The following is a 15,469-nucleotide window of genomic DNA, read 5'->3' as shown; positions in this document are numbered from 1 at the left end:
GGTGACCTAAATCTTCCGGACATAAACTGGTCTGGCAAGACTACGGGAAGGGACTACAGTCAGGTCATGGTAAACAAGCTAATTAGGGATGGTGGATTTACCCAAGTAGTAGACTTTCCTACTAGAGGGAACAACACTTTAGATGTTTATCTTGTAAGACCCGATGACTTACACATTAGTTGTATGGCAGCACCAGAAATTAGCGGCCACTCTGCTGCAGAATTAAATATTAAACACTAAACTAGATAATGAGGAGAAGGTAAAAGTGTACCGATATAGTAAAGCTGACCCCTTTAAATTCCAAGAGTTTGTACGGCAAATATTTCCCAGCTGGGCATCACAAGGTGGGCACATAAACGTAATGTGGGATAATTTTGTTAATATTCTTAATAGGGCTGTTGAGCAGTTTGTGCCCCTTAAATTACTAAAACGGAATCCAGATCCCAAATACTACAATAGTAAAATTAGGAGCCTTAAAAGGGAAATATACAACAAAAGGCAATTTAGTTTGGAGCATATTAATAGGTTTCACAAGCTGTTCAAGTAACTCTCCTCTGAAAAGAAAACTGCACATGACAAATATATGAAAGGCATAACTTTCTTCTGGGGAAAATGGGTGGAAAAATCTCTATATGTTAGGAAAAGGAAAGGAGCCAGCCATGATGTGTCAGTGTCCAAAGAAGGTGAGGGAATTACGATCTACTAATAGCTAATGAATTAAATCATTAGTATGGGAACGTATTTAATGAGCAGAATTGCCTGGCGATAGACGTTATCAATAACACTGATTATCCTCTCTTCCAAATTAGCCATAGAAAAATTCAGGAAAGAATTAAGAACTTAAGGAAAAATAAGTAGACTGGGCCTGATGATATTGCTGGGGAGGTTCTGAAACTGGGAGGTAGTTATTCTATGCTATTTGTAAATACAGTACTATTTACTGTGTCTCTCAACAATACGCAAATTCCAGAAGACTGGAAGAAAGCAACTGTAATCCCAATTTTTAAAGGGGGTAACAGGCTGCTAATTGACAACTATAGACCCATTAACAGTAAGTCCATTGTATGCAAACAAATGGAACATCTCATTTCAGAATATCTAAGAGAACAATGGGAGAAAAGTTAAATGGATTAATGGTGGTCAACACTATTTTAGAAAGGGCTTCTCTTGTGAGAGCCAGATGTTGAGATGTTGTCGCTCTTTCAAGATATTAGCGAGTCATTAGACAAATTTGTGCAAGTTGATGCTATTGTAATGACATTCTGGTCCGAAAATTGGTGACAAACATTGATAAAAGGGTGGTTCTTTGGATCCAGGAATTTTTGACAGACCGCACGCAGAGGATAAAGATAAGAAGTAAAACTCTGACAAAGTTTCTATAACGTTGGGAGTAGTACACGGTAGTATTACAGGGCCGCTGCTATTTACAGGATAGTGTTATAGGGCCACTGCTATTTACGGCATTTATCAATGATCTTCCTAACTAAATTCAAAGTGAATGCAGATTGTTTGTGGACGACTGCATAATATACAGAAAAATTCAAATGCTAACGATAATAAGTTACTACAAGCCGATATAAATATACGCCATAAGTGAGCACTCAATAACAAAATGAAAATACATTCTCGAAGATGCAGTCTCATAAGAATGGTAAAGAAATATAGGCAAGAGGACTTTCAATATTGTCTTGGATCGGATGTTCTGGTTGAGAGTGATTCATGCAAGTACCTAGAAATCCACATAAAGAGAGATCTAAAATGGGACACCCACGTAGGAAGTGTAATTACCAAACCATGCAAGTCCTTACACTTTGTGATGAGAGTGTTAAAGGACAGCAGTTCCCGGGTGAAGGCGCAGGGCTATATATTATTTATTAGGCCAGTCCTGGAATATGGAGCAACCATATGGGATCCATACCAAACGGGACCCGTTAAGGAACTTGAGATGGAACAGCGAAAGGCTGCAAGATTTATGCTTCATGATTGTAATCCTAGAAGTAGCGTGACAAGTATGATAGAAAAACTTGCGTGGGAGACACTGCGGACTAGAAGGAAACAAATACATTACGTGCCATGTGCTTACATAAATAAGCCAGCGTGGGGAGAGTTGAAAAGTCGACTAGAAAAGCCCTGTTACATAATCAGGACAGATCATCCGCATAAAGTAAAAGGTACATCGCAGAAAACTATGGAAAATATTCATTCGTAAATCAGGGAATTGATCACTGCAGCTGTCTTGGAGCCTTTTCCCAAAAATGTAAGATGCTTCAAGAATAGATTCCAGCATTCTGTAAATTGTGTTTAAATTTCTATGTGATGGTATCATATTTCAATGCACTGTAAATTGTAGTATTAAGGCATCTGAATTATTTAAGGTATGTGTGAACTTGTACATGAATGTGCTGTATTTACAATGCTGAGATAATAAATCATAATTGGGCCGCTCAGTCTACCATAAGTCATAGTGTAAAATTTTGAAATACTTAAGGTTCATGTGAATTTGTATATAATGGTGTTGTAATGTTAAGTAACATATAGTATTGTAAGCCGTAGTATTAAGCACTGGAAATACTTAAGTGTATGTGAATTTGTATAAGCTGTTGCTGGATTTAGAGTGTTTAACTAGTAGTATAGGATATTTCCCAATTGCGATGTATTTGTTACTAATAATAAAAAAAATTCCTGGATGATGTTTTATTCTGTGGTTCTGAAGGCAGCGATTTTAGTGATGAAGCATTGTGTGAAGAAAATTCTGGTGATGCTCACAGTAGTAAGAAGGAAGGTGACGTAAACAATGACTACCTGCTGGTCTGTTTGAAGCGTGTTCACACTATAAAAAAAAACAAAAAAAAAAACAAACAAAGAAAACAGTGTGACTGGAATTGGACAAAAATCAACGGAGACCTTGTTATTTACACATTTGGCGAGTACAGTGGAGTTAGTAAAGACATATGTGACGAGTTAGAGATGCAGCCACCATCTGAACATTCAGTTTTCCTAAAATATATGAAATATTTGTTTGACAACATTTCTGACAAAACAGTCAAACACTTCTGACAGAAAGAAGTTGAAAGACTGGCAAATTCCCCCAGAAAAATGTTACCAAAAACTACGTCCTTCGCTATATTTGGGGGAAAAGAAGTGAATGTTTCTGGCGGTGAAAAAAGTGTGGTTATGGTTTTCATTTAGAAGTCTGTTTTGAGTCTGCCATATCAATCATATGGAGGCAACATAACTGTTGAGTTCATGTTCTTGTCAGTAACCTACAAATTTCAGAAAAACATCTTTATTGGTTGATTGGTTGATTTAATATGACTTTTTATATGTTAACATGCTTCTAACCTCTCTGCTAGGCTACTTAAATATGATTTCTAAGTTTACTCACAAGGTGTTTAAGTCAGCGTAATTGGGTAAAGGAGTTCCAATAAGAACATTGGTGAAAACTTGGTTTCTTTTGTACTTGAGATTTGGAGACGCTGGGCTGAGTGGCTCAGACAGTTGAGGCGCTGGCCTTCTGACACCAACTTCGTAGGTTTGATCCTGGCTCAGTTTGGTGGTGTTTGAAGGTACTCAAATATGTTAGCCTCGTGTTGGTAGATTTACTGGCACATAAAAGAATTCCTGCGGGACTAAATTACGGCACCTTGGTGTCTCTTAAAACCATAAAAGTAGTTAGTGGGATGTAAAGCCAATAACATTATTTAAGAAGATATGGAGATTTTATCATTCCCTAGTATATTCATACTGCTAACTCTGGGTGTTCTGTTTTCATCTTTTGGCAGTGTATTTAGAACCTATTTCTCATGCATGTTACAGATCATTGGACCGAGAACATAGACATAGACGGTCTCGATCATGGTCCCGTTCTCGCTCTCGTTCCCGAAGTAAAGACAGGAAAATAAATAGAAGCCAACTGGCTGAGAGACCACCCATAACAGGTAAGAATGATTACACACAATGTTGTTATTTTTAAGGATTTAATTGGTAGATACACTAGGTTTGATTTTTCTATAAAGAAAAGCTTATGTACGAAAAATTTTCTTTCAAAATACATTGGTGTGAACATACCTGACAAGTCACTTATCATCATCATCATCATCATCATCAATGTCCAACTTCAGTCGCCCAGGTGTGGTTAACAAGCCTCCTTCACTCCTTTCTGTCCTTCCACTTTTCCTGCTCCATTACTTCTGCCACATCCAATCCAGCTTCTCTAATGTCCTTCCAAATTTGATCCATCCACATTCTGCTCGGTCTTCCAACTGGTCTCTTTCCCTTAACTTCTCTTTCCAATTCCCTTCTTGCTACCCGTTCCTTTCCCATTCTTTTTACATGTCCGAACCATCTCAGTCTTGCTTTCTGTATGTTCTGTACTAACGGTTCTATATTTAACTCTTCTCTGATTTTAATATTTTGAATTCTATCTCTTCCTGTCTTTTTAACTGATGTTCTTAAAAATTTCATTTCTGCTGCTTGGATCTTACTATTTTGTCTCTTATTAGTTACCAGCGTTTCTAGTCTGTGTGTTACAATTGGTATGGAATACTGTTTATATATTGTTAATTTCATTCTCTTGCCTTAACTTCTCTTTCCAGTTCCCTTCTTGCTACCCGTTCCTTTCCCATTCTTTTTACATGTCTGAGCCATCTCAGTCTTGCTTTCTGTATGTTCTGTACTAATGGTTCTATATTTAGCTCTTTTCTGATTTTAATATTTTGAATTCTATCTCTTCTTCTCTTTTTAACTGATGTTCTTAAAAATTTCATTTCTACTGCTTGGATCTTACTATTTTGTCTCTTATTAGTTACCAGCATTTCTAGTCTGTGTGTTACAATTGGTATGGAATACTGTTTATATATTGTTAATTTCATTCTCTTGGGTACTTTGTTATCCCATAAAACCTCTCTGACTTGATAAAATGTTGTACCTTTACTTGTCTGTTATTAATTTCAGGGTTGATTTCATTACTTCCATTAATAATGCTACCCAGATATGTAAACTGTTCTACATTCTCTAACCGTTCTCCATCTATGTTCACGTGGCTTCTCTTTTTCTCTTTTCCACAGTGCATGGCTCAGTTTTCTTTTTACTAATTACCATTCTAAACTCCTTCAGATTTTCATTCCAAATGTTCAGTCTCCTTTGTACTTTTCTCCCTTTCCGCAAATCACCACATCATCTGCAAATACCAAAGCATTCACTTCATCACTCTGATACTCTGTTTTACACGTTTTGATGATTACATCCATCAATATAATAAACAATAATGGCAGCAGTGTACTTCCTTGCTTGAGACTTTTTGTATAAAATGTTTGAGTCACCACTCCCCACTTGTACACTGCTTTTACTCTCATGATACAACATTTTTATCTTGTTAATTAATTATTTTGGTACATTCCTTTTCAGTAGGCATTCCCATACATGTTTTTCTTTAACTGTATCATAAGCTTTTTCCAAATCCAAAAATACGGATATGATTTTCTTGTTCCTTTCCAGATGTTTTTCCATTATCGTTTGCACTGTAAATATCAAGTCTATTGATGATCTGTTCAGTGTAAAGCCATATTTTTCTTCCTCTAAGTGTGTTTTTATTATATCCCTCAGTCTTTTGTCTGTGACTTTCCCCATTATTTTTAGCCCATGTGATAATAGGGTTATACCTCTATAATTTTCACATTTCTTCCTATTTCCTTTTTTGAACAGTGGTACAATGCTTCCTTGTTGCCAGTCTTAAGGTATCCTTTCATCCTTCCATATGGCATTGAGGAATCTGTATATCCACTATAGTCCAATGCTTCCTACTGCCTTAATCATATCAGCATTGAATTTGTCTTTTCCACGTGCTTTACCTTTGGTCATTGCTTTCACTGCCCTTTCAAGTTCCAACCATGTTATCGGGTTCTCTTCTTTTTCTCCATCTATTATTTCCAGGTTTTATCTCACTTTTTTTTTTTTTTCTTTCCTAAATTGCATATCTGACATCAAATTTTTTGTCAGCACGATGAACTTGTAGGAGATGTGTTCCTGTGTTCCTGCATCACATGGTTTGTATGTGCCTGGTCTGCAATTCATCATTCACCCTGTCACCTGCTAGTTAAGCATTTTGCTACACGTCACACTGTCAGAAATATTGTTGCCACTCTACTGCAAGCTTGATCGCATCCCCTGACTGAGCAGGCAGTAAACCTTGCATGCATGATCGTCGTATGTTGCTAGTTTGACATTGTTAGTAGCACACTAAGGTAATCAGTACTGTTATGATTAACACAGTAACGCATACTGTAAGAAATCTGTAATGTTGCTTGTATTGTTGAACTTATCTCAAATAATTGTGAATATCTATATATATAAAATAAGAGTTTTGTCTTACATTGCTCAGAATTTGAAAATAATGGTATTTCTGTATCGGTCATGTCCATAGTAACAAGAAAATGCACTTTTTACTTTTCCGTAATTTCTGTCTGTCTGTCTCTCTGTCTGTCTGTCTGTCTCTCTGTCTGTATGTATGTATGTACACGCATCACGAGAAAACGGTTGAAGAGAATTTAATGAAAATCGGTATGTGAAGTCGGGGGATGAGCCTCTACAATCTAGGCTATAAATCATTTTACTCACGGTGAGTGAAATGGTAGTTTAGGGGAAGGCCTAAAATTGAATTCACAACTATTTATGTTATTAGTGGTCTAATGAAAATCAGTATGTGAAGTCGGGGATGAGCCGCTACAATCTAGGCTATAAATCATTTTACCCACGCTGAGTGAAATGGTAGTTTAGGGGAAGGCCTAAAATTGAATTCTCAACCATTTATGTTATTAGTGGTCGTATTTTCAAGAAAATGGGTATGCAAAGTTGGGGAATAAATTGCTACAATCTAGGCTGTCAATAATTGTATTCACGCTGAGAAAAATGGTAGTTTAGGGGAAGGCCTAAAATTTAATTCTCGAATATGTTATTAGTAGTCCTATCTTGATGAAAATCGGTACGCAAAGTCAGGAAATAAGTCGCTATAGTCTAGACTCTAAATTATTTTATTCACACTGAGTGAAATGGTAGTTTAAGGGAAGGCCTAAAATGTAATTCTCAAATATTTCTTATTAGAAGTGTAGTCGATGAATGCTAGATAACTAAGGTTATATAGTATTAAATTTCCTATTATTCATGTCTTACACATTGTTACCGTACTGGCTATGATCACCAAGATATTCATGAATTTGAATTTTTGTTACTAAGTCCATATCAGCGCCGAGTAGCGAGGAAATGGGTAAACAGTATTTAATGAAAATCGGTATGTAAAGTCGGAGAATAAGAAACTACAGTTTATGGTATAAAATATTTTATAAATCACAGAGTCGAAAGAAAACTAAATGTGTAGGCCTACAATGTAGAAAGCTCATAACACTGATCAACAATGACATTACATTGACCATTGTTTGTCGTGATGTGCTTTGTGTCTTCTGTTGCCCCTCATCTCCGGTAGATAGGATTACTGTTGCGTACAGAGTACTTTTCATTTGATTTCTGTCGCACTGACATAGATAGGTTTTATGGCGACGATGGGATATGAAAGGGCTAGGAGTGACTTAGGCCTTAAGGTACAGGCCCAACATTTGACTGGCGTGAAAGTGGGAAACCACGGAATACCATCTTCAGTGCTGCCGACAATGGGGTTCGAATCCACTATCTCTCGGATGCAAGCTCACAGCTGCGCACCGCTAACCACACGGTCAAATCTCCCAGTCGGACAGAGTGTAACAGCCTGCCTGAATATTGATGGGAAGTAGCTGGTGAGTTAGATAACTTTCTTCTTTAGCATGCCATTCCCCTGGTTTATAAATTTTTTGATACTACTGGTACGTAACACACTGGATCATCATAGCATTCGGGCTATTCAATCCCTACTCTGAGGTACTGATTGGAATGAACAGCGTGCACATTTAGCGGAATAATGACAGATGAGTGTTCATGGCAATCTGCGGCCCGGTCATCCCAGCTCTGGAACTTTGGACTATTAGATTGGCACCGCAATCTAACCGCAGCACTGTTCGTTAAAAGTGATAAAACGTGCGGCTTTCCATTTGATCGAGTATTTTATATGATAGCATTGCTTTTAATCGCTACATTCATACTTATGTTTTTTTTTTCTTTCTTTCTTTCTTTCTTTCTATTTGCTTTACGTCGCACTGACACAGATAGGTCTTATGGCGACGATGGGATAGGAAAGGCCTAGGAGGAGGAAGGAAGCGGCCGTGGCCTTAATTATGGTACAGCCCCGGCATTTGCCTGGTGTGAAAATGGGAAACCACGGAAAACCATCTTCAAGGCTGCCGACAGTGGGACTCGAACCCACGATCTCCCGATTACTGGATACTGGCCGCACTTAAGCGACTGCAGCTATCGAGCTCGGTACTTACGTTTTTGTAATGACCTATGTTGATTTCAGTTAGGAAACCACAAAGTCAGTCTTTCTGAGAATCCCGTAGCGAAGCACGGGTACATCAGCTAGTTGCTGAATAAAATTTAGGTATGACGGAATTCTTCAATATCTAAGGACTATGAGGTGGAAACATATAAATGACTCCTTAACCCTTTAAAGTTCAAAATTCTATGATAGGTGTAATTAAATATTTTTTGCAGTTTTTAGCTCCTTAGAAGGTCCTTTTTTGACAAAACATGGTTTTCCAAATTTTGGATGGTCAATTCCAACAAATATTTGAAGTGGGACACATATGTCCCACCAAACGTGACATAGGCATGGTTGTATTTTACGAGTTCTAAATATTTTGGGAATAGTTTTCAAATAAGCAATGTAACATATCATACTTTCAAAATGAATTTATTACCAGTAAAAGAAAGCTGAAAAATAAGAAAGAAAATCCCAGAATACTAAGTACCATCAAATAAAACTGACTTCAATTTGCAAACAAGGATGTGAAACAAAATTATTCTAGCAAATGGAACATTGCTATAAAATACCCTTATACTAGAAATACAGAGTCTGCAATTGCAATGTTACAAATCACTTTTCTTCTTAGTAGGAGGGTAGCAAAGTTGAAAATACACCTGGTCCTTGATAGTGAGGCGTCTTACAGATTATGAAAATGTGCAAAGCATGAGCTGGCACACACGGGTACATTGAAGGCCTTGCATAATATTTTAGTTTTCTTCTGTTTCTCTTTTGTGCTGCACATTCTGCACCTCCTTCTTGTCTCAGATTGCTTGAGAACATGGTTGCCCACATTTTGGAGTCGAACTTCATCAGGAACCCCTACATGACCAAGCTTTTTTCGTACCATAAACTGAGATTTGACTCCCCTTTTCTTCCTGGATGAATAGAAATCGATGACACAACGGAACCACTTGCATGCAACAGGGAAGAATTGCCACTTGATAGGGTTTCATTATCTTCAGAATCGTCCCAATCATCTCCTTCGACATCAGAAGAAGTTGGATCATCTGGTAAGCCATGCAGGTAGCGCAAAATGTCTTCCTCCTGCAATCTCTGGAAGGCAAGCAATTTGTATACATTTCTTGAAATATACTCGCCTGAATACTATTCTTAATTAATTAACAATAAGTCAATGACATTTTTACGAGAAAATACATTAGGAAACATCGCAAGTTCAGAAAGTAAACACCATCAAGTTAGCACCTGTTTTCGTATACCAATTCACTATAGTACTTATTTGTTACATTTATGAATGAGTATAAATACTACTTGATTTGTATGCATAAATATATCAACAAAATTAACATATGTTTACTAAATGAAGAAGTTTTGCGATAATATTTTGCTCAATTATAGTACGAATTTTGAGGTTAGGGAAAGAAGTCCACTCACACTGAGGTTAATGTTCCACATAAGGAACACTTGAAGAAACTGCCATTGAAATTAATTATATAACACTTGATTATCAAACTCTGGTTCATTTTACTTCAGAAACAGTATTCAACACAGTGATATTGAATATACTCACTTCATCCATGATGAACGCCAGATAATAACCAATTTGTGCCAAAATAGACTTGTGTAGCCTCCATACTCTGGTGAATCAGCTGTTCCACAGCGGTCAGGCGCTGCCACCACGATCTACAGTGAATGTTCGTATATAACTTCCATGTGTCATCATTATACAAGTCTTCCAGTAGATAGCAGCACCAGCTTCATGTGTTCCAGATAGATCCCAAAGAGTCTATGAAAGAAATTCGGAAGTGTTCCACATATGTCCCACCAAGCTATAAAGGGTTAAGATGTAAACAGGAACTTGTTTCTCAGTTCAAATGTGGAACCTGTGAAAAATAAATAATCACCAATAATGATTCAAAGCGGAAAGTTTTAAGATTCTACTCAATAATATAAGTGTATGCAGGACTCGCCCCATGTGGCCGTAGACCGATCGTAATGCAAATAACATGTAGTAAACAATGAACAGCTCGAGTCAGGTATGCATATTTGGACGAGACAAGGGAGGGGCGATAGGGGTAGGCAGGCGACCACTCCACACGCCCTACTTCTGATATTGTTCATTTTATTAAAAACCTACGTATGGTATTTACTTGGAATCAATAGAAGAATGGCTTGTTTCACTTCCGACTGCATCCATTGCTTTCTCGGAATCTTTCCTGTTTTTGTCATTTCCTATAGCATCATCTGTAGTGCCATCAAGTACATTGGAAATCCTAGTATTCATGAAGCTCTTGCGGACAGTCACTTCTGATATGTTACCCCAAGCTTGAATGACCCATTGACAGATCAGCTGGAACAACGGTCGCTTCAGCATACCACTGGCATGTACCAGTATTCATGGTTTCCAGCAGCCATCCAGTTGGAATACTTTCACCATAAGTGATCTTTAAATGGCTTGTTCACTGACTGCCCAAAGGTTGCAAGATTGATTTTAGACCACAGCAAGATCAGTTTTATTAGTTCCTAGCTCTTGCTTCACAGCATCAATGAGGTGGCCTCCTAAAGCTATCCAGCATAAATAAGGCCTGTTTTTGTAGCAGTGTGCGAGGTCTTCACTGCCAAACGGAAGGTATCCATTCGCACATCATTCATCGTCCAACCAGCCTTTTACCCGTGCACGTGCTGTTGGGAATGTGATGTTCTCTGGTCATGTGTTATGTTTAAATTCACTAAGGTGCCCTGGACAACAATCAGGTATACAGGAAAACCAGACATGGACAGTGGGTGGTGTCCCTCCGCCGGTGGAATACAGAATGTCAATACGGGGTGTAATGACTTCATGACAATACAGGATGCACTACAGCTATCCATACTCGTGCAGTAATGCATCCCATTGCTGGACAAGCACCCTTTGGAGGTCAACAGTGGTCCGTGGTGGTGGTATTAGATCTACAATCCTTCAGTCTAGAGCGTCCCATGCGTGTTCAATATGATTTAAGTCCGTGGAGCGAGCTGGCCACTCTAGACATGTGAGGTACTCTTCCACCGGGTCAGCTCTGTGTGGGTGTGCATTATCATCCATCAGATGGAACCGAAGTCCATATGCACCATGAAAAAGCTGCATGCACTGTTGCAGGATGTCGTCCCTTTAGATGGCACCCTTCAGAGTACCTGTAAGAAACATATGCAGTGAGGTACATGCTCCTAACATGATGCTGCCCCAGACGAGAACACTGGCGCTGCCAAATTGGTCCCTTACCGCAATATTGGCAGGGTTGTAACATGTCCACATGTCCTAGGGGCACACCAGATGAATAAGATGGCGAGAATCTCTCTCCAGGCTAAACCGCGACTCACCTGCGACACTACCCACTGTTTCCAATCACGATGAGCAAGACAGCGCCGTGAATGACGCTACGGGCATCATTCATCTCTTGGCCCCCCGGCGTTGAATGTGGCCTGCCTCTGATCTGCCGATGATCCGACCATGCATTATGTCATCCAAATGTGTTCTCTGTGCAGTCATGCTTCCCGACTGGAATACTTTATGCCAAATGCACACAACATACAGTCAGAACCACTGTTCCCAAAACCTCTGCCCACATGGCCTGTTGCAGGCACACTAATCGGTCTCATTCTGAGCTGGCAGGTTTGTCACTTGTTTTTGTGTTGTCCAGCCACAAAATGAAATGGAAATGGTGAATGGTTTTTAGTGCCGGGAGTGTCCAAGGACAGGTTCTGCTCGCCAGATGCAGGTCTTTTGATTTGACTCCTGTAGGCAACCTGCGCATTGTGATGAGGATGAAATGATGACGAAGACGACACGTATACCCAGCTCCTGTGCCAGCAATATTAACCAACAATGGTTAAAATTCCAGACCCTGCTGGGAATTGAACCCAGGATTCCTGTGACCAAAGGCCAGCACGCTAATCATTTAGCCATGGAGCCGGACGTCCAGCCACGTCCATGCATCATTGCCTTGACATAATGTTTTCTCGTGGATCTCAAAGATCTCTTGATGTATGGACACAAGTGTGTAAATGTATGGAGGTAGTTTATGGCTTAATATGCTAGGTCTAATTAAAACACTTGCTACTATGTTCTCAGAAACAGAAGTGTTCCTTGGCATGTTAAAATAAACGGGGGTTTGGTCAGCATTAACGATCTGTTGGAGGAACCAGTTCTGCTGCCTTAACCTGATTGAATGGTTGTGAATGTCTATAACTTTATCGATGCAGTTTTTGACACAAGGATGTTTACATAAAATCAACTTCAACATATTCACAACTAAGTGTTTCCTTGACAACCGCTTTCAATTGTAATAAGAATTTATATATTTTCTCATGGGTATTTTGTTTTTAATGTTGTCATTTAATCTTATGCTATTTTTAAGGACACTTTCTCTCAAAGCATTGATAATTTATAAATATGTGAATTTTTCATCTAAACAATGTTATGTGGCTGAAGATGTTAATAATATATGAAACATGTACCACTTTTAACCAATAAGTTGCCATAAGCAACTAATGTATCGACAAGATGGAAAATTAAAAAAATACTTAGTTGTGAACAAGGATGTTTTCCGATGCAATGACAGGTTATTAAGCATTGTAAGTTAAGAACTTCATTTTCCCGTATTGAACTGAGATTCACAATTAGAATTCAAGAAGGTTCAACCTATTCAATACAAAATGTGTTGTACAAGGTGTTCAAAACATATTATTTATTATTACTAGTACCGGTTTCGACGCTTAATGGCGTCATCATCAGCTAGAAATCACAAAGTGGGCATAGTACATGTCATAAAAGTTGTATAGAAAATACATACATTGCAAAATACAAATGATAGGCTGTTTTCTCATTAAAAGCTAGAAGAATGATGTGTAAAATATGGTGATATAGTATAACACATAAAGGTGTTATAGTCTAATGAGGCAAGTGAGTATTATACAATAAAATTGGTATGATGAATGAGAATAAAAGTCTTCATATGATAATAAAACGATGTAATAAAATTGTCCACTCTTCTATTGATGTTCTATGGAGACATACATACGTCCAGGTCCAGGGTTGTATGTGGTTGGCAAGACCATCAAATATTTGTCTAAGGCCGGGACACCTGACGTTGAGAGGTTGAATAAGGTTGCATACCTGCCAACCCTTCCGATTTACCCGGAAACTTTCCGGTTTTTAACTCGTCTTCCGATTTTCCGATTTATTTTCACTTCTTCCTATTTTTGACCAATATAACCTCTAGTACGGCCAATACTCTGCCCCTAGGATAAAAGATAAATTCTTATGTGCTTGTTTAATTTACGAAACCTCATTTTTAAGCGTATTTATTTGATGCTTTATTTCGTGAGTGTTTCCCGCTCACCACAGCAGCGTGTGGACAGCTGGGGATTCGGGGCGGCAATCGTCCTGCAAGCAAGAGAGGCTAGCGCGCGCTGGCGACTCAGTCGGGACGAAAGAAAGAGTTTGTTGTTGTGTTAGCGCGCTGTAAACTTCGTTTCTGTGCGTAGTTTCGTCGGAGTTGTAGGCCACGTGTTTTTGCTTGCATCTCTATGCTTTCTCCCTCTGTCAAAGTTGTATTTTAATACAGTATGGGACATATTGAATTGTTTTGTATGAGGTAGTTTAGCGTATTTAAGTGCATAATTTTAATGAGTTGAATGTTTTTAAAGGTGTTGTGTCGGTGACAGTTTCTGGTATTTTCTTTTCTCGTAATGGCGAAAAAATATAACAAACGTTATCTCCAAGTGTTCAGAGATACCTATAAATTTCCGTTCATGTTACCGTCTGATAAAGGAAACTACCTATTTTCTCACGTAATTAACGTCCTTTCATAATCCCACTGCCCTAGTTTTAGGAGTGTTTCGGGTACGGGACATTCTGTGATCTCAAAATTGTTTGTCAGTCCACAGTATTCGAGTAATATTAGATCATCCAAACTCGCGGTGATCAGTTTCGCCGAAACATACGGGAATAGGGCAGCGGGCAGCAAGTCTTCAGTGTCCAAATGAAACGTGCGTTACCGCGGTAACAGAAGTGCATTTAAGCGGCCAACAACTCTCGCAAAGCATTTCGCGGACCAAAAAGCGGCAAGTTTCCGCATGTAGAGGAGGTTCTGTTTAATTATATGATTTTGTTACGCAACGTTGGATAAGCTGTTTCTCACGTAATGCTTTACTGTATTTTAAAGAATGAGAAATAGCCGCTGCACATGGAATCAGTGTCTCTGATATGAAGGTTAGCCGAGGCTTGATTAATTTTATGAAGAGATATGGACTTTCTCTTCGACGAAGAACAACATTGTGCCAAAAAATGACGAATGATTTTAATCATTTTCATCGCTTTGTGATTGAGAAGCGTAAAGTGAAGGAATATTTGATCTCCCATATAGGAACCGCGGGTCAGACGCCAGTCAGTTTCCACATGCGACAAAGTCGAACAATCGATAAGAAAGGAACATATAGTGTTATCGTACGCGCTACTGGAAGCAAAAAAACAACGATGTACTGCAATGCTTGCTGTAACAGCTGATGGCAGAAATCTTACAACTTACATTGTTCTAAAACGAAAAACAATGCCTAAAGTAAAATTTCCGAGAGTGATCCACGTTCGTATTCAAGAAAAAGGGTGGATGGTCACATCACTCGTACAAGATTGGATACGAACGGTTTGCGGTAATGTAGCAGGGTCCCTCCTTCGATGACCATATTTTATGTAGCCTATCTTTTAAATGTAAATGAATTGTTAATAATTTGTAAATATCTGAATTCCTTGAATAATTTACGCATTCGAAGTTTTCGCCTGTATTTTTCGTCAAAAAAAGGCGTTAATTACGCGAGAAAATACGGTATTATGCATTTTGTTGTGTATGTCGGTGTGACAAATATTATTATTCGTATGTAAGTGTCATAAATGAGAATGATTAGGTACATTTTCTTGTAACCATTTTTATGTTTTCTTAGTTTAAGATTTTAAATTTAATGTTCAATTCGCATTGCAACTGTAGGATATGTATGCCTTTTATCCTGACCTTTTTTCACCTAGACCGTGGT

At 38.4% G+C, this 15,469-nt stretch overlaps 1 protein-coding gene across 2 annotated transcripts in view; it reads left to right on the top strand.

Moving 5' to 3' along the window:
* The window catches only part of ytr (U4/U6.U5 small nuclear ribonucleoprotein 27 kDa protein yantar), a 50,814-nt gene that overhangs the window by 25,328 nt on the left and 10,017 nt on the right, over window positions 1–15,469 (top strand). For both annotated transcript variants that reach the window (XM_068227965.1, XM_068227964.1), the window contains exon 4: window positions 3,817–3,938. In XM_068227965.1, coding sequence (XP_068084066.1) covers window positions 3,817–3,938 — 122 coding nt within the window. The remainder of the gene's footprint in view (window positions 1–3,816; window positions 3,939–15,469) is intronic.

Source organism: Anabrus simplex, chromosome 5 (genome assembly GCF_040414725.1).
Source record: "Anabrus simplex isolate iqAnaSimp1 chromosome 5, ASM4041472v1, whole genome shotgun sequence".
Taxonomy (NCBI): Eukaryota; Metazoa; Arthropoda; class Insecta; order Orthoptera; family Tettigoniidae; genus Anabrus; species Anabrus simplex.
This window is presented reverse-complemented; position numbering and strand designations above follow the sequence as displayed.